Here is an 18,865-nt window from a genome sequence, read left to right as displayed (position 1 = left end):
TCTTTAAGTGGGAGGCACAGAGGGGCCTAGATAGAGACTGCAGAGCTTTGTTACAACAGCTCACCAGCCAAATTTTAACAACACCATTCTGGTCTGTTGCACATATGAAGCACAGTCAGATCACACATCCACCTCGTCCACAACTGACTCCTCTGACAAGCAGCAGCTTGTCTGTTGGTCCACGTTCTTGAAGACCAGGGATTCAATGTCACAAGTCCAGGAGTTAGCCGTGTTAGTCTGTGGTTGCAAAATAGTAAAGAGTCCAGTAGCTCCTTTAAGACCAACTGACTTTATTGTAGCGTAAGCTTTCAAGAATCACAGCTCTCTTTGTCAGATGCATGACGAAGAGAGCTGTGGTTCTCGAAAGCTTATGCTACATTAAAGTTGGTTGGACTTAAAAGGTGCTACTGGACTCTTTAGTATAATGTAAGAAGTGTTCCTGTCCATTTTATATCAGATAGCAACTTCCCCCTTAAAGAATGCTGGGTATTATAAACCTGACACCAAGTCCTTTCTGAGAGTCTCTCTACATGCTACTAAGTACCTAGAGATGCTCAAGTGAACCTCATTTCATGTGTCTCCCCTCCAACTTCCCATGCACTCGCTCACATGGTCACACTTCAATTTGCTCCCCATAAATACATTCACACCTTCGATATCAGTTCCTCCTCAACTCCTAAAAATATCCCAGTATCCCCCACATCCATTCATTGAAATGCAGATCTTGACACTTTCTCACACCTTAAAGAAATGCAAATTGGCAAGTCAAAGGCACCTACAGTACTTGTTCTCACAGCGGAAACAGAGCTGAATGGGCGCTTTGCCCTCCAGAAACACTTGCAGATGCAATCACACAAAGGGCGCTCCTGTGAAAGTGGCATTCACGTGCACCGGGCAAGAACAGTCTGCACGGGAACTGAGGACCACACATACAATCCAGCACTTGAGCATCCCAGATAATTCACAACATGTGGAGAGACTTTGAGCCAGAGCTCCCTAAAGAGAGGACACAAGTCTGTTTTAAGGCCAGAGGGAAAGCCAAGCCTACGTACAAACTCATGAAGCTGCTTTAAACAGACTCAAGCAATTGATCTGTCTTGCTCAACATCGATGACTGACTGGCTGTGGATCTCCTTAGTCAGACACTGGCCTTGTGAAATAACTTCCACATGACATACTCTGACCTAAAGATGCCAGAGACTGAGCATGGGGTCAGGGGAGGGTCCAGGGTTCAGTGGAACAGCATCTGCCTTGCATGGAGAAACTTCAGTCCCCAGAATCGAACAATGCTGATCTTGATGGACCAACGGTCTGACTCAAGTGTTCACATGTGCTCTGTCACTGAGCCACAGCCCCTTCCCTCTTGTCCATGCCAATCCAGCACCCATGATAGTTGCCTGCTTTGATTTTTATTTAGGGCAGCAGAAGGACTCATATCTTAAACTGGCCTGGTTTAGATCTGTACTATCTTCTTTGACTGGCTTGTCACAGCCTCAGGCAGAGAAACATTGTTCCAACCACTGGCCCCTGAGATCTTTGAACTAGATCTTCCAGGGATGGAGCCAAAGACTTTTCCCATCCTGAGCACGTGTTCTGCCACAGAGCTCCAGCCCCTCCTCCATGCTTACCACACCCGGCGTAAGCAGCGTCTTCATCCGAGCCATCTTGACAGTGTTTGGTGCCGTCACACACCATGGAGCGGAGCAGACACTGTTTCCGGTTCTTGCACACAAAATCCATGTAGCGAGTACAGAGAGGCTCTGCAGAGAGTTGAACAAAAGGAAGGCACAAGAGGAAGAAGAGAAGAACGGGGGGCAAGTTTCATGTTTGTCACATCCCAGTCTCCTCTCTTGGAATTTATTCTTCTTTTGCTTTTGAGGGGGGGAGGGTTGAACTATCGCTCAAGTTTTATTAATTCTGCACACCCAATACATACAAGTAACAATGCTTCTTGGCCTTTTTCATCCTGAACTTGTTTGCAATTAATGTATGAGCACGTGCAAAAAAATATACATCCTTGATGTACATAGCAGTGCTTGTGTACATTTTTTCACACACACAATCATCTCTTTAGGTTTGAGCTGAGAAAAGACCTAGCTATATACATTTGGTGGGCTATGCACTGCAATGATTGACTGAGGTCTTGTAATGTCGTGGATCTGGCCTCCCTCCTCCACGGCAGTATTTTCCAACTCTTTAAAAATGTAGTGAGTCTTTAGAACAAAGTGACCACCAGTCTGGAGACATATGAAGGTGGGGATTTTTAAAATCCACCAAAAGTTTGAGAAAGAGGTACAAGCAGGTGACTTATTCAACGTTAAAAGTACTGTGAAGAAGAGGATCCAAAGCAAGAGGTAAAGGTAAAGGTAGTCCCCTGTGCAAGCACCGAGTCATTACTGACCCATGGGGGGCATCGCATCGCAACGTTTTCTTGGCAGACTTTTTACGGGGTGGTTTGCCATTGCCTTCCCCAGTCATCTACACTTTACCCCCAGGAAACTAGGTCCTCATTTTACCGACCTCAGAAGGATGGAAGGCTGAGTCAACCTTGAGCCGGCTACCTGAACCCGGCTTCCGCCAGGATTGAACTCAGATCGTGAGCAGAGCTTGGGCTGCAGTACTGCAGCTTAGCACTCTGCACCACGGGGCTCATGACAAAGCAAGAGGTGCAGATGCACTTTACTGGCACTCAGAGTAACTGGGCCAGGGCGGCAAGCTAATTACTATGATATGGCCTATTTATGTCATTTCAGAAATAAAATATTTTCTCATGTAGGGGATTATGTATGGGAATAGGATGGGTTGTTACATGTTTGTATCCAGAAAAGAGATATTTGAGTCCTGATTGAAAAAGGAGGTCAGGGAAACTCTATGGGAGAAAAATACACAGCAAGTCTTCTTCAAACAGGAGAGCCAGTTTGGTGTAGTGGCATGGGAGTAGTGGCACTACAGTGTAGTGTACAGTGTAGTGTACAGTGTCTGTGTACAGAGTAGTAGTGTAGTAGTGGCACAGGACTCTAATCTGGGCCGATTCCAGACGGCCCTCTGCCTCCCGAAACGTTGCGCGTCATCACGCAGAAAACGCGAAATATCGCGTTTTCTCGCGCGAGAAAACGCGATATTTCGCGTTTTCCACGCAACGTTTCGGGAGGCACGCAACGTTCGGGAGGGCCATCTGGAATCGGCCCTGGAGAGCCGGGTTTGATTCCCCACTCCTCCACTTGAAGCCAGATGGGTGACCTTGGGCTAGTCACAGTTCTCTGGAGCTCTCTCAGCCCCCACCCACCTCACACACAGGGTGTTTTGCTGTGGGGGTAATAATGGCATACTTTGTAAACTGCTCTGAGTGGGCATTAAGTTGTCCTGAAGGGCGGTATATAAATCGAATGTTAGTATTATTATTCATAGGCTAATCCTGTGCACATAGCAAGTTTTTCTCTCTGCGCATTCATGTGACAGTTCTACTCAATCAATGCTTTAAAATTCTTAACCACCGCTTGACCAGCTAACCAGGATTTTTTTTTTCTTTTGCACTAATCCTGGATGGAAACAAATATGATTTGCAAATGCACCCACCCAATTACAACTTTCTAGAGAAAAACTTGAAAGTGAGGCAAAGACTAACGTTAATATTGCCATCCATAGGTAGATGCTATACATCTAAATTGGCCGACTAAAGGGGATGATTCAACACTTGTGTTTCTCCTACCAGTTTTCTCCCTCATTCTTCTCCCTTCCTTGCCTGCTGTGCAGCACAATAGGAATGGTGTATGCTATAAAAGCAGAAGGAAAATGAGTGGACAACTATTGGGGCAGGAGGGAAAATGTGCTGGGAGAAGATATTGCCGTTCGATCAATCATCTGGATATAAGTGGCATGTTGAAGCCCTAGGATTATCATTGGCCCCCTGCCCTACCTCGAACGTGCGTAGTCTGATGTACTTACCACAATGCTGTTCATCGGAACCATCCAGGCAGTCCCGTACCCCATTACAGCGTTTGCTTGAAGGAATGCAACTTCCATTCGAACACTGGAACCCATTGCACTTTTTCTCTGCAATTCACATTTTGATTTTTAAGAAGAACAACAAAATTAATAAAGCAAACCTTTCAACACTGGACAAGCTTCAATAAGCCTGTATGAACGCAAGTGTTCCTCTGGGGCGAGGCGTGGCGGAAAACATGTCGGCTAATTTAAGAACCGAACCAAAACGAGAGGCAAGGGCTTGCTCTGGCAGCAAGAGATAAATTCCAAACAGAAACAAAACACGGAGAGTTTAAAAAATGGGATTCCTCAGTGGCACTGCCGGAATCACAGTACCCTTAATTAAATGAAACAATGATAAATCTTGCAGCTGGGACTGCTAACCTTCTACTCCCCAGCCAAAGATAAAGGGGAAAGTGGCAAAGAAGAAAATTAAAGAGTGCTGAAGAATTTTAAAAGACCAACCAATGAACATTTTGTTGACTGCAGGTCAGTTTGAGAAGACCAAGTTACAGCTTATTCGTTTCTAAGACAGGGAGCAAACTGGGCTGAGTGAGAGAGAGAGAGAGAGAGAGAGAGAGAGAGAGAGAGAGACATCTTTATTTATCCCTTCCCCAGCAGCTGGAAACATTTGCCATACCACAGTTAGCAGGGTCCTCATCAGATCCATCTTGGCAGTCGGCGTCACCGTCACACACCCACCTCTGGGGGATGCAGTGCCCGTTGTGGCACTGGAAACTAGAGGCTTCGCAAGTGTGGTACACTGCTGAAAGCAAAGAAAGCCAGGAGACTGCTGAGAACTGAGATGGAGCAAGATGCCAGAGGTCAAAATAGGAGGAATAGAAAGGAGTCAGGAGCAGAGATGGGCACGAACCGGGAAAATGGTGGCTCGTTGCAGTTCGTGGTTTGTTGCATTTCACGAACTACGAACCATCCCGAACTTGCCCAGTTCACAAACTGGTTCGTTTGATTCGTCAGTTCGTCATTTCCAGGGCTACAGAAGGTCTGCAGAAAGCCCACCCTCCCGTTGCCTTGGTAACAGATTGATCAGCGCCAGGCTGTCTGCAGTGACAAACCAAAAAACGAACCATATGAACTGCTCCAAAAATCATAGCGGTTCGTCGTGGTTCATCAGAAATGACCTCCGATGAACGGCCAGTTCGCGAATAAAAAACCGGCCTGGTTCGTGACAAACTTTGGTTCATATTTTGGTTCGTGCCCATCTCTAGTCAGGAGTGACGGAAGTTTTCTGGTCTCTGGTTGGTTTCCAGATTTCTATTGTACCGACTTATTCTGTGTAAACCGCCTTGAGTCCCATCAGGAAAGGCTGACTATAAATTATGTAAATAAATAAATAAAATAAAGAGATCAATAAGCAACAGGCAGACGAGATACCAATTGTGCAGGGTTGGAAAGTGGCTGAAATGGTGGGCTACAAACCCCGCACTGTAGCCACAGACCTGAGACAGAGTCCATGATTAGACTTGGGAGTCACCACGGCGGCGTAGTGCCGCGCATAACAAATCCCAGGTACTGTGGCACCTGTAAATTTAACTGTGGCACCTAATATTTTCAGCATTTATTTCTGGTGCCTCTTTGTGACTCTCAGTAGAAGCACATAGCTTGCATAGGGGAGGGATAGAGGTTAGGTTTTTGTTGTGATGAGAACCTCGTGTTGCGCCATATTTATTTATATGGTACAGCATTTTGGTTATAGCTTTTTAAAAATGACAAGAAACAGTGACAAGTTTAGGATTAGGTTTTGTGATAGCAATAAAAAGAACGTATGATCATAGAAGTACGAATTCCTGAAGGCTGAAAAATAAGGCCTGGCTCCTAAATGTTTAGGGTGGCTCATAAAGCTGACGAAAATTCATCAAGGCCTGGTAGAGCGGTTAGAGTACTGGATTAGGATCTGGGAATACTGGGTTCAAATTCTGTACTGCCGGGAAACTCGCTGGGTGGCCTCGGGCAAGTCACTCTCTCAGCCTGGCCTACTGCGCAGGGTTGTTGTGAGGGTAAAACGGAGGAAGGGAGAACCAGGTATACCAACTGAGCTTCTTGGAGGAAGGGCAGAATAAAAATGCAAATCATCGTGGGGTGTGGGAGTAGGGAGGAAAGATTAGTTCTCGCTTCTCCCAGAACGACAGCTCCAATTCACCACCATTCCACCACTTGTTTTTTTTTACAGGTGGCAAACACGTTGATCATGGATTCCCCATTTTATCATGTACCCAACTGCATATTGTTGGGAATCTTTAAGAGTTCCTGATACTGAGCCGGGAGACAGAAAAGGGCAACCAAAGGTTTATGCACCATGAGCACCAAATGAGCTCCCGGGACTCAAAAACCAGGTAACGTCTACCAAATTGGCATAAGCAGTCACCTAATTTTTTTTTACAAAAAAATCTGAGCCCTTTTTATCAGGCAGGCAAACCGTGTTCAACATAATTGAATTGCATGCTCCTTACTGCTGACAAGCCAGTGACGCGCTCAGCTGATATTCTAAGCTACAACACTCTTCGGGCAGTAATATTCTATTAAGTATTCACTGTGAAATGTAATTATTTTCGATAAGAGGCATAAATGCAGCCTGCAGAGCTGTCAGATTAATGGTTTCTAAAATAACTGTTATCCTCCGATAATTTCAAACCAGGGATTAACAAAATAAAAAATAAAAAGGCCCAATAGGCTTTTTGGAGTGGGCTCGTGTCTTATAATCGTACACTCTTGGAAACTCACAGGAAAGATAAGCCACCACTATGGGTGAATCTCCCTTCCATATCCACACTGGTAGAATACCGACTACCGCATCTTGACAGCTATTAGGCACTTGAATGCAAATACAGCAAAACACACTCCCGCCCCAATCTAGCAAGAGGATAAGGCATCTTCAAAGGGACAGTCTGTGGCTGAGCAGCAGACTGCATGCTTGCTATGCAAAAGATCCCAGGCTCAGTTCCTAGCATCTCCAGTTAAAAGACTGCCTATGCCACCATCAGATCCGTGGGAGAAAAAAGGGGATGAAATCTAAGAAGGAAATAAAATGGCTGAGTAGAGATGTGAAGTAGAAATTAATAATATTCGATTTATATACCACCCTTCAGGAGCTGTTTACAAAGCGTGCTGTTATTATCCTCGACAATCACCCTGTGAGGTGGGTGGGGCTGAGAGAGCTCTGAGAGAGCTGTGACTGACCCAAAGTCACCCAGCTAGCTTCAACCAGAGGACCGAGGAATCAAACTTAGTTCTCCAGATTAGAGTCCTGTCACTCTTAACCACTACACCAAACTGGCTCTCAATAATAATAAAATCCGATTTATACACCGCCCTTCAGGTCAAACCACTCAGTGGTTCAGAAAGCGTGTTATTGTTATCCTCAACCTGTGAGGTCAGTGGGGCTGAGAGAGCTCTGAGAGAGCTGTGACTGACCCAAGGTCACCCAGCTGGCTTCAAGTGGACAAGTGGGGAATCAAACCCGGCTCTCCAGATTAGAATCCTGCCACTCTTAACCACTACACCAACCTGATGCGTGAGGGCCCCCCCACATCAACTCTGAATGACGATTAGATTAACAGAGCTGTTTACTGACACATTGCCAATGTGCTTGAGCTATCCCAAGCCCGACTCACACAGAAAGCGCAACAACTCTCGAGGAAGGCCCACTTGCAGTGGAGGTGGGCTGGCTAGGCCATTGGCTGGCTGAGACAAGACACCAGGACTGAGGGTGGGGGAAAGAGGGAGAAAGGCACAGAGACTCCTTCATGCCACTACCATAGCAGGGCCCCAAAGATCAGCCCTACAAGCGGCCGAAGCTCCTACACCAAACCGAAGGAGCACAAACTCTGGCAGCATCAATAGCAGAAAACTTTCTAGCTCACATTCCGTCCGTTTTTCTGTTCAGAACCTATTCTGCGATTAGTGTGGCTGAGTTGTGGAAATCAGGTGTGCTTTTTAAAAGCAAAGCGATGGAGTCACAGTGAAAAATGGAAAAGAGTCCTGTAGCGCCTTTAAGACTAACCAATTTTACTGTAGCATAAGCTTCCGAGAATCTCAATTCTCTTCTTCAGATGCAAGATGGATGCATCTGACGAAGAGAGCTGTGATTCTCGAAAGCTTATGCTACAGTAAAATTGGTTAGTCTTAAAGGTGTTACTGGACTATGGTTGTTGTGGGTTTTCCGGGCTGTATTGCCCTGGTCTTGGCATTGTAGTTCCTGACGTTTCGCCAGCAGCTGTGGCTGGCATCTTCAGAGGTGTAGCACCAAAAGACAGAGATCTCTCAGTGTCACAGTGGCACTGAGAGATCTCTGTCTTTTGGTGCTACACCTCTGAAGATGCCAGCCACAGCTGCTGGCGAAACGTCAGGAACTACAATGCCAAGACCACGGCAATACAGCCCGGAAAACCCACAACAACCATCGTTCTCCGGCCGTGAAAGCCTTCGACAATACATCGTGTTACTGGACTCTTTTCCATTTTTGCTACTACAGACTAACATGGCTAACTCCTCTGGTTCTACATGACAGTGAAAAACGGAATCCAAGAAAGCGGCGAGAGCAATATTTTCTCCAGCTTTTCAGTCTTTCCAGTCTTACCCCGGGCCAAAAAAAAAAATTATCTCTCATGATCCTTTAATGGAATAATCAAGCCCTTGACAGAGAAAGGGTTAGGTTTGCCCCATACCAGATAATCATTACCACCAGGGCTTTTTTTCAGCAGGAACTCAGTGGAACGGAGTTCTGGAACCTCTTGAAAATGGTCACATGGCTGGTGGCCCCGCCCCTGATCTCCAGATAGAGGGGAGTTTACATTGCCCTCCGTGCCACTGAGCCGCACGGAGGGCAATCTAAACTCCCCTCTGTCTGGAGATCAGGGGGCGAGGCCACCAGCCATGTGACCATTTTCTCCAAGGGCAACCCACTGAGTTCCACCACCTCTTTTCCCAGGAAAAAAAGCCCTGATTACCACCATCGTTTTAGAGGAAAGTGATCCAATTAATGCCAAAGAAACTACTGATCCACCCATCACATTTTAATCCCCTCCTCCCTCCAAAGTGCTCAGAGAAACAGCCATGGTTCTCCCCTCTCTCGTTTTATCCTCACAACAATCCTGTGAGGCAAGTTATACCGAGAGACAGTGACTCGGGCATGCAGAGGACAGTAATCAGCAATCCCCATCAACGGCTTACGAAACGCAAATAGTGGTTGAAGTGCTGGTCTAGGATCTAGGAGAACCAGGGTCAGATCCCCCACCCCCCGTGCCAGGGAAGCTCACCGGGTGACCTGAGGTCAGTCACTCTCCCTTCACCTGAGCTACCTTACAGGGTTGTTGCTGCGAGGATAAAAATAAAGGACAGTGACATTATAAGCTGCTTTGGGCCTCTGTTGAGGAGGAAAGTGGGGTATGGAGTACTCACTGGTGCAATTGGCTTCGTCGGACCAGTCCCGGCAATCGTTGTCACCGTCACACTTCCAGGAGAGGCGGATGCACATGCCGGAGCTGCAGCTGAACTCGTCACTCCGACACTGGTGGGCTTCTGCAAACACAGGGTGCCGAAGGCAAAACGGTCAAGCTCTCAGCAACAATCCCTAAATCAACATTCCCTCGGTCTGCCCCTCTCTCCACACCCAACCAGAGGCGCTTTTGCAAAAGACCCAACGGCAATCTAGTAACCTACGGCAGCAACGGATTACAAGGAGTAGCAAAATTTGATTATTTTAAAATCTTATTTCCCCACTTCCAATGGCTACACTTTACTCAGCAGGAGCTAAAAATGCAGAGAAATCCCATTGCTGGTTGCTGCTTTCTAGAGATGATGACTCGTCCAACCTACAGCATTCTGGAAGATGCTACAGTACCTTGCAATTTCCCCTCAAAGTTTGGGAACCTCACAGTGGTTTCCTATCCTACCAGGTTTGGGAGCTTCCTTTGGTAGCTCACAAGCCTGTTAGGATGGTTGCGTCATACCTGTGCACACTGAACTGCTCTTTATTGGACTGGGCGCACTGTGCGCAGTGAACTGCTCTATATTGGATTCGGCGCACAGAACTGCTCTTTATTGGATTGGACACACTGTGTGTAATGAACCGCTATATACTGGATTGGGCTCTCCCTTCAACCCCTATAGCGTCATCTAAAAAGAATGGCAATAAGGAAGACCAGATCCTATCCAAGTTGGCCGCTCTGCTCCAAGCACAAGTAGGAAGTATGTGGTTCATATAATGTTCCATAGCAGAAGTGCTACAATCCTGCAATAGCATGTTTTCATGGAACCCATTTTGCTCATTTAGTGTACTTCCATTGAGAAACACAGAACCTAGAGCACAAAAACCGCATTGCCAATGCCATAAGTGTGGCAAATCAGACATATAAGCATTCATTATCCCTTGGGGAGGGGCTGTGCGTCACTGGTGGAGCATCTAGTTGTCATGCAGAAGGACCCAGGTTCAATCCCCAGCGTCTCCAGTTAAAAAAAGGACCAGACAGTACATGATACGACAGATTTCGGCCCAAGACCCTGGAGAGCAGCTGCCAGCCTGAGTAGACAACACAGACCTCGATGGACTCAGTATAAGGCAGCTTCATGCATGTTCTTGCAGGGACACAGAACGGACATCAGAAAATTTAGCATGTGCGATGCCCTAAGAACAACTCTGTAGCTGCACTTACCGCAGTGGTTCTCATCACTGTTGTCACCACAGTCATCCTCCAGGTCACATTTATAGGACAGTGGGACACAAGTCCCCGAGCTGTGGCAGCGGAACTGTGTGTCGGCATCACATATGGTTGTTGCTATTGCACAGGGAGAGAAAGAGAGAGAGATTTGCAGGCCATAATCAGTGAAACAGCAGGAGAACAACGTGCTTCTCGGTCTACCTAGCAATTGACAAGCAAGGAAAGTTGCTTTTGAATCAGAACTCAAGGGGACTACCCCAAATCCTATAGCGGGGATGGATCACAGAGCAGTTCCAGTGATGGGATACGAAATCCAGTTTTTAGCATTTCTGGGTAAAAGATCTTAGGTAGGAGGGCTGCCAAAGGGTTAAGACCTTGGAAATACATTGTTTGTTGGAGCTCAATGTGCTATATTAGTTGTCCTCAACTTTTCCATACCCAACAACCATTCCTCTTTTTTATGAATACCTGTAAGATTCTTTGTATGCCTGGGCAAAAGAGCGGTAGAGAAAATTTGCAATTAAATAAATATAATCTCAAACTGTAATACAGGGCTTACTTTTTCCTTTTGAAAAATACATGTGCTATTTCTCCTTCTCTTAAAAGCACCCCTAAGTTAAGAAAAGAGGATACTGGTGGTATGAGCTGCCTTAGGTGAGGCTGAAATCAACTCATAAGTCAAGATCAGTGGGTGTTGCTGAATCTCTGTTCCTTCCTCCTGCTCTTCTAAGAAGTCTGTCAAAGGCAGTATTCATCCAGGATTTTAAAAATCTCAGTGCCTCAATGGATAACCCTAAGCTATTATTCTTTCTCTCAATTGCCAAAACCCTTCTCAAGTTTCCTCTGGAACATCTACATTAAACCATTTAATCTTCATCTTTGACAAAACCAACAAACCAAGCTCAAATGTACACAACTGAGTTTGTGAATACCTCTCTCGTTCCACATTTCCCTCCCATTTCTCTACTGCAATTCAGACTGTATGCCCTTCAGAACAGGGACTTCTCTATTCCGCTTGTGTTATTCTCTAAATCACCACATATGTTTACAGAACTATAGAAAAGCCACAAGATAACGTACGGCAGTTCTTCTCGTCGCTCATGTCCCCACAGTCATTGTCGTTGTCACACTGCCAAATGCTGTTGATGCAATTACCATTTGAGCATCTATACTGGTTGGAGAGACAGGTGTTTTCTGGATGCAGCAGCAAGAGAGGTACAGGTGAATGAGAAACCCAGCACAGAACAAATACAGAATTTTAACTAAGGTACAGTCAGGGTCCAATACAACGGAGGGCAACAATTTATCTATATCTAAACCTATGCCAGTTCCCGGCATTCTGTCACACTTTAGCATGTCCAAGAAACAGAATCCAAGTATGCTGGTAGAACTCAATGAGAGCCAATGAGAAACTGCAGGGCAAAGCAAAACAGACTGCCCCATGGAACGTAAGCATGGTACATCTTAAGTGCATCGGCTTGCACAAAAGGATAAAATAAATAACAAAACGGGGATGAGGAGAGAATTTGCTTCTTGTTCCCAATTTTGGGATGACATAGGTAGCGCTGCTTTGCAAATCCATCTTCGTGAGTGTCTCTGCAAATTAGAGGCCCTCCTTCTACATGCATGGGGTCCACGTAATGGGGGCATTTCCTGAAGCCGTCCAGCATTTCCAACATTCTCCTTCTTTGGCATGCTCTTCCCAGCTTACGACTCCATAATGTTTTTGTAACTGACGAACAGAATGCAGTGTTGTGATATGCAGATGAAGGGGTGGGGCTATGCAGATTAGTTCTGTCTCAGTTCTCAGTGGCTCCCATTAAACTCTGGGACAAAATTAACAAACTGCACTCCAGGATGGGCATGGGAGGCCAAAATCTGCCACTCACACCTGATATTGTCCTCAACATAGACAGGCTTCATCCCACCGTGAGCGGACCATTTTAGTATAATACAGAAAGCATTTGATCCACCTAATATATTTGTATCAACCTTTATACCAATTTAACTCCATGGCCGCCCCCCAAGAGAATCCTGGGCTTTGCAGGCCGCACTCAGTTAAAATCACCAACCCATACCTCATGCAACTACAATTTCCACAATTCTCTGAACTCGAGGGAAGGATTGGTAATCGGTTTAAGACTGTATCTGAGTCTCTCTCTACACGAGATGCCAGGAAGCGTAGTTTAGAAAGACAGAGCCTGCGGAGATCGCTCCTCAGAAGGTTTGTTAATTTCATCACCTCCCCAAAGGCTCGGTCAGTTTCACCTCTCCAGTCTAAAACTGTGTGGGAGAGCAGCTAGGCATGGAAATGGGCTGGAGCAGCCTTCCAGAGCCAGGCTTGAACTTGGAGAGGTTATCATCGGCTGAAGTTTCCCTTTACACAGCTTCAATTGCCCTGCTGCCAGCTCTGTCTTTTTAAACTACCTTTCCCAGCTATCATTGCATCTCTCGACACGTGTTCTTCATGTGTCAGATGTCTCGTGTAGACTCACAGACATGGCTTGAGTGTAGAGAGCTGAACTGTGGAGGACTGAAGCCCCAGGACAAAACCAGGATGCAAGGCTGGGATCCTTACCTTCCTTTACACAGGTGTTGTTTTTCAAAAGATACCCAGATGGGCAATCGCACCTCATCTCCCCTGATGGAAGGATATGACCAGAAACTCCCTCGGGGCACTTGCAACTTCGGCTGTTGTTGGATTTTGGCAGGCACAGCAGGCTGCAGGGCTTGGCAAAGCAGGCATTCTGCCCTGTGCAGGGGAGGGGGAGAATTCATCTTTCCAACCTGCCTCCTCGACGGGATAGCCTTACTATTTCAATCTTCCCATACTTTTCAGCAAGCATCATAGCAATCGCAATGAATGGGTTTTATCGCTTCTCTTCCTCCCCCTCTCCCAAATCTAGATGAGTGGATCAGGTCAGTTTTCTAACCTGAAACAGCAATTTGGCTTCCACAACACAACAGCCGAATGCAACACACCAAGTTTTTCTTGCTCTGTCTTCAAGTTTCGAGGTGTTATCAAAATGCAAATAAACAGAACAAATCAGAAAACTTTGAACCAAATCCCAGGAATACCTGCCGTCTTTCCTCGGTAGAAGATTTTCATGTCCATCACACCGGTAAGGTGACCAACCAAAATCTCCATTCTGGACCCACTGTATTTGGAAGCTCTGAATATGCTCAGCTGAGACCAATCGTTCCAGTAGATTTCATTCTGAAAAGCAAACCTCTTATCTTTTAGCAGTAACATTTGGTTGTGAACCAAAATATAAATAAGCTCGGGCAAAGAGATGCCTAGCAAAAACAGACATCTTCTAAACAATGCATGCTATTATTATTAACAGCAGTAATAGATAGTATTTATATAATCCATCTCAAATGTTCCCAGCATTTCACATACTTTACCTTGTTGAAATGCTTGCAAGAATTCAGTATTATTTGCCCCATTTGGCAGACAGAGCATGGAGGGTGAGAACACCACCAAATGAATTAATGGTGGAACTTATGCTATCTCAACTCTCAATTTAGAAGCTGATTTAGAAACCAAGAGGATGAGGTTGTAACTAAAAACAAGCACGAACAAGAAGTCCGAGTTACTTTGAAATCCCTGGAGCAGATAACCAGATAACTAGGCGTAAACATTTCTGTTGCTGATGAAGTTCCGATTTTGCATGCAAGGACAGCACATCCCATAAGGAAGGACATCTTTTCCTTATCAGTTGCTAGGGGCAACCCCTTAACCTGGATCTGAATGCTGGCAGCCCGGAGGGAAACTAAAAACTAGATGAGCTTTATGGCTCATGCACATATTAAAGGCCTTCTGCAATTGCCTAGAGGAAGATTAGTTTGCTCTGTCTGTCTTCAGCAGCGGCTTTTAGCGCAGTCAGTGAGTTGCTGTGCTCAGAAGGACGAGAATTCTTCAAGGAACGCCTCGCTGAATTGTGCAGTTACCATCTGCCCCTTCCAAATGAAGGCTGAAGCCAGCCCTGGAAGATGTGCAGTATCGCCCAGCACAAGGGTGTCAAACTTATTAGTTATGGGGGCCAGACCTGATGTAAGCAGGGCTTTTTTTCTGGGAAAAGAGGTGGTGGAGCTCAGTGGGTTGCTCTCGGAGAAAATGGTCACATGGCTGGTGGCCCTGCCCCCTGATCTCCAGACAGAGGGGAGTTGAGATTGCCCTCCACACTGCCAAGCGGCGCGGAGGGCAATCTAAACTCCCCTCTGTCTGGAGATCAGGGGGCAGGGCCACCAGCCATGTGACCATTTTCAAGAGGTTCTGGAACTCCACAGAGGGCGATCTAAACTCCCCTGTCTGGAGATCAGGGGGCGGGGCCACTGGCCATGTGACCATTTTTAAGAGGTTCCGGAACTCCACGGAGGGCGATCTAAACTCCCCTGTCTGGAGATCAGGGGGCAGGGCCACCAGCCATGTGACCATTTTCAAGAGGTTCCGGAACTCCACGGAGGGCGATCTAAACTCCCCTGTCTGGAGATCAGGGGGCGGGGCCACCAGCCATGTGACCATTTTCAAGAGGTTCCAGAACTCCACGGAGGGCGATCTAAACTCCCGTCTGGAGATCAGGGGGCAGGGCCACCAGCCATGTGACCATTTTCAAGAGGTTCCAGAACTCCACGGAGGGCGATCTAAACTCCCCTCTGTCTGGAGATCAGGGGGCAGGGCCACCAGCCATGTGACCATTTTCAAGAGGTTCCGGAATTCCACGGAGGGCGATCTAAACTCCCCTTTGTCTGGAGATCAGGGGGTGGGGCCACCAGCCATGTGACCATTTTCAAGAGGTTCCAGTACTCCATTCCACTGTGTTCCAGCTGAAAAAAAGCCCTGGATGTAAGTATAAATCAATCAATAAATGGAAACTGGAAAAAGGACTAATTTTATCAAGTACTGATGGTTGACATGAGCGGGACAGAGGCAAGGCCAATAGAAAGCGGCCCAGCTAACTGGACAAATGTGCAGTAGGCGCCCAAGGCTACTGGAAGACTGAGAAAGTGCTCTGGCCAGAGCTACTGCATAGGTCCCGCTCCAGCCTCTGACTACTGAAGCAAAGGATCGATGCTGATGAAGACGACTGGGAGGCCAGAACAGAGCACCTGCAGCAGGTCATCAGGGGAGCCTTATATTGCCTTCAGCTGCGCCACGCTCCCGCGCACCACTCCTACCTTTTTTAAAAAAACTGCCCCTCTCTGCTATCCTGTAATTATTCTGTATATCTGATAATCTTGCTCTTGTACATTACCAATAGGTTTTGACATGGAAGAGAACAGCATAGGTGGATCGAAAGGCTTATGCAAGTCCCGGGATCTTTCTCAGTACCTTAAATACAGCAATAGCGTAGGGATGAGGAAGGCTATCCAAGATCACCGATCTCTGCGTGCCATTAAAATCGATTCGCTCAATCCTGTCCATGTAGGCCTCCGTCCAGTAGATCCAACGGTCATCCACAGAGATGCCGTTAGGCCACCTCACCCCCTCGGAAACGATGCAAGTGGCAGAAGAACCGTCCATCTCGCTTCGATAAATACCGGGCCTGGAGTCCCCCCAGTCAGTCCAAAACATCAACCTGTGAACACAAACCCAGAACAGCACGTTACTCACAGGAACACGGAAAACAAACCAGGTTGAAAATCACTGAAAGCCATTTGGGCTTGGGGTGGCCCACTTAGAAGAATGCAAGTCCTCCACCTGTGACCGCTGGCCCAATAGGATTTTAAAAAATCTCCACCATTTTCACAGTCTCCCGGAGACTGCAGAACAAAGGGACTGTCAGGCCCCCTGGTGGGCCACAAAATATGGTTGGGGTGTCGTGCTCAACCAGGATGGTCAAATATTTTACAAGCCTGGCATCCCCAGGGCCGGATCTAGGGTTGCCGGCGCCCAGGAAAACCCAAGCCCGGCCCCTCGCGCATGTGCATCACGCACCCACAATCCTGGCGCTGCATGATGATGTCACTTCCGTGACGGAATTTGCAGAGGCAGCGCGGGGGGCTGGGAGGCCGCCCGCGCTGCCGCCCGCGCGCTCCCAGCAGTTGGCAGCTGCGCCCGGCGCCCCCTCCTTGGCAGCGCCGGGGGCAGACTATCCCCCCTGCCCCGCCTCGATCCAGCCCTAGGCATCCCTGCCCAGACTAAATCAGATAAACAGCATGATTGTGAGATTGTACTATACTTGAATGTCACTGCTGACTGCTCATTCTTTTTGCTGCTGTGGAGAAATTAGCATTGGTAATGAGACAGGAAGCCTTTGTCTCGATTCAGACCAGGTAGATGCATTGTCTTGAGCTTCACTATCAGTTGCAATTCAGCAAGCTCTCTTTCTAGTCTCCCTTTAAAATTCCTCTGCAGGAGAACTGCTACTTTTAGGTCAACAACTGAACGCCATGGAAGGTTAAAATGTTCCACCACTGGTTTTCGAATGTTTTGGTTCCTGATGTCAAACTTATGTCCATTAATTCTTTGTCAAAGGGGCTGGCCAGTCTGTCCAGTGTAGAGAGTGGAGAGACATTGCGGACACGTGATGGTGTAAATCACATTGGAGGATGAGCAGGAGTATGAACCCGAGTTGGTATGGCTGATGGTGCTGGGTCCACTGATGATGTTGCTCGGATTGATATGAGAGTAAAGTTGGCATCTTGGCCAACTTTGCTCTCATATCAATCTGAGCCAACTTTGCTCTCGTATCAATCCGAGCAACAGACAGACTAACACAGCTACCCATCTTTATTTACCCTATGGCATTGTTTATTGAAATGTCCTTGATACTGAATGTGCTAATCTCGTTCTAAGTAATTCGCCCTGAGTCTCAGTGAGAAAGGCAGACTATAAATGACATACATACATACATACATACATACATACATACATAGAGCCCCACGGTGCAGAGTGGTAAGATGTAGTACTGCAGACCAAGCTCTGCTTATGATCTGAGTTCGATCCTGGCAGAAGCCGGGTTCAGGGAGCCGGCTCAAGGCTGACTCAGCCTTCCATTCTTCCAAGGTCGGTAAAATGAGTACCCAGTTTCCTGGGGGTAAAGTGTAGATGACTGGGGAAGGCAATGGCAAACGACCCCGTGACAAAAAGTCTGCCAAGAAAACATTGTGATGCGATGTCCCGCCATGGGTCAGTAATGACTCGGTGTTTGCACAGGGGACTCGGTGCTTGCACAGGGGACTGCCTTTACCTTTACATGCATATATACATACATGCAGGGCTTTTTTCTGGGAAAAGAGGTGGTGGAACTCAGTGGGTTGCCCTCGGAGAAAATGATCACATGGCTGGTGGCCCCGCCCCCTGATCTCCAGACAGAGGGGAGTTTAGATTGCCCTCCGCGCTGTGGCGCGGAGGGCAATCTAAACTCCCCTCTGTCTGGAGATCAGGGGGTGGGGTCACCAGCCATGTGATCATTTTCAAGAGGTTCCGGAACACTGTTCCACCGCGTTCCGGCTGAAAAAAAGCCCTGCACACATACATAAAAAAATAAACAAGCCTGCACCATAAAACACTTCTTGGGCCAGTCATTTTCCCTGAGCCTATCCCTGACTACTACGTAGTTGTGAGGGGGGAGTGTTCTGCAATTGTTTGGAGAAAGACTGAGGGGGGATACCCAGGAGACAGATAGATTTTCTTGCCATAACCATTTCACTCTGCACTTCTTTCTTTGCTAAAGGGAAAAGCTCTCTCAGTTTCCTAGACCAGCCCTGTCTCCTGGGCATGAAGCAGGGTGGGTTTGGATGTCCTGAAAACTCTGCTTGCTTTTATTTCCTTATTGCAAGCAGGCTGAGGTGGAGTCTACCCTCTGGCGACAGTACAGATGCATGCTCCATTTGGGCCAATGCTCGACTTTGTATGCCGCATAAAGTGACTTTTTATGACCATTCCTCCACACAGCAACCCATGAATGTAGTCGTATTTTTCCCATTTCACAAATATTAAAACACAGTTGAAATAAAGTTGTTCAGACATGGTCACCGTGAGAATCCCTCGCTAGGGATTCACCTGGTCTCTCAGGTTTAATAACAACAACAACATTTGATTTATATATCACCCTTCAGGACAGCTTAACCCACACTAACAGCGGTTCATAAAGTGTGTTATTATTATCCTCACAACAATCACCCTGTGAGGTGGGTGGGGCTGAGAGAACTCTGAGAGAGCCGTGACTGACCCAAAATCACCCAGCTTGATTCAA

The 18,865-nt window shown here is 47.0% G+C and overlaps 1 protein-coding gene across 1 annotated transcript in view; it reads right to left on the bottom strand.

Annotated features, from left to right (window-relative positions):
* Window positions 1–18,865, bottom strand: part of SORL1 (sortilin related receptor 1) — a 121,725-nt gene that overhangs the window by 36,627 nt on the left and 66,233 nt on the right. The window contains exons 20-28 of the mRNA XM_054997648.1: window positions 15,997–16,243; window positions 13,740–13,878; window positions 13,240–13,413; window positions 11,742–11,855; window positions 10,656–10,778; window positions 9,403–9,522; window positions 4,625–4,750; window positions 3,946–4,053; window positions 1,629–1,760 (exon numbers count right to left, since the gene is read on the bottom strand). Of these exons, the coding sequence (XP_054853623.1) occupies window positions 1,629–1,760; window positions 3,946–4,053; window positions 4,625–4,750; window positions 9,403–9,522; window positions 10,656–10,778; window positions 11,742–11,855; window positions 13,240–13,413; window positions 13,740–13,878; window positions 15,997–16,243 (1,283 nt within the window). The remainder of the gene's footprint in view (window positions 1–1,628; window positions 1,761–3,945; window positions 4,054–4,624; window positions 4,751–9,402; window positions 9,523–10,655; window positions 10,779–11,741; window positions 11,856–13,239; window positions 13,414–13,739; window positions 13,879–15,996; window positions 16,244–18,865) is intronic.

This window comes from Eublepharis macularius, chromosome 14 (assembly GCF_028583425.1).
Source record: "Eublepharis macularius isolate TG4126 chromosome 14, MPM_Emac_v1.0, whole genome shotgun sequence".
NCBI classification, from domain to species: domain Eukaryota; kingdom Metazoa; phylum Chordata; class Lepidosauria; order Squamata; family Eublepharidae; genus Eublepharis; species Eublepharis macularius.
Note: the sequence above shows the minus strand (reverse complement) of the source record. Positions and strands in the feature narration are given on the sequence as shown.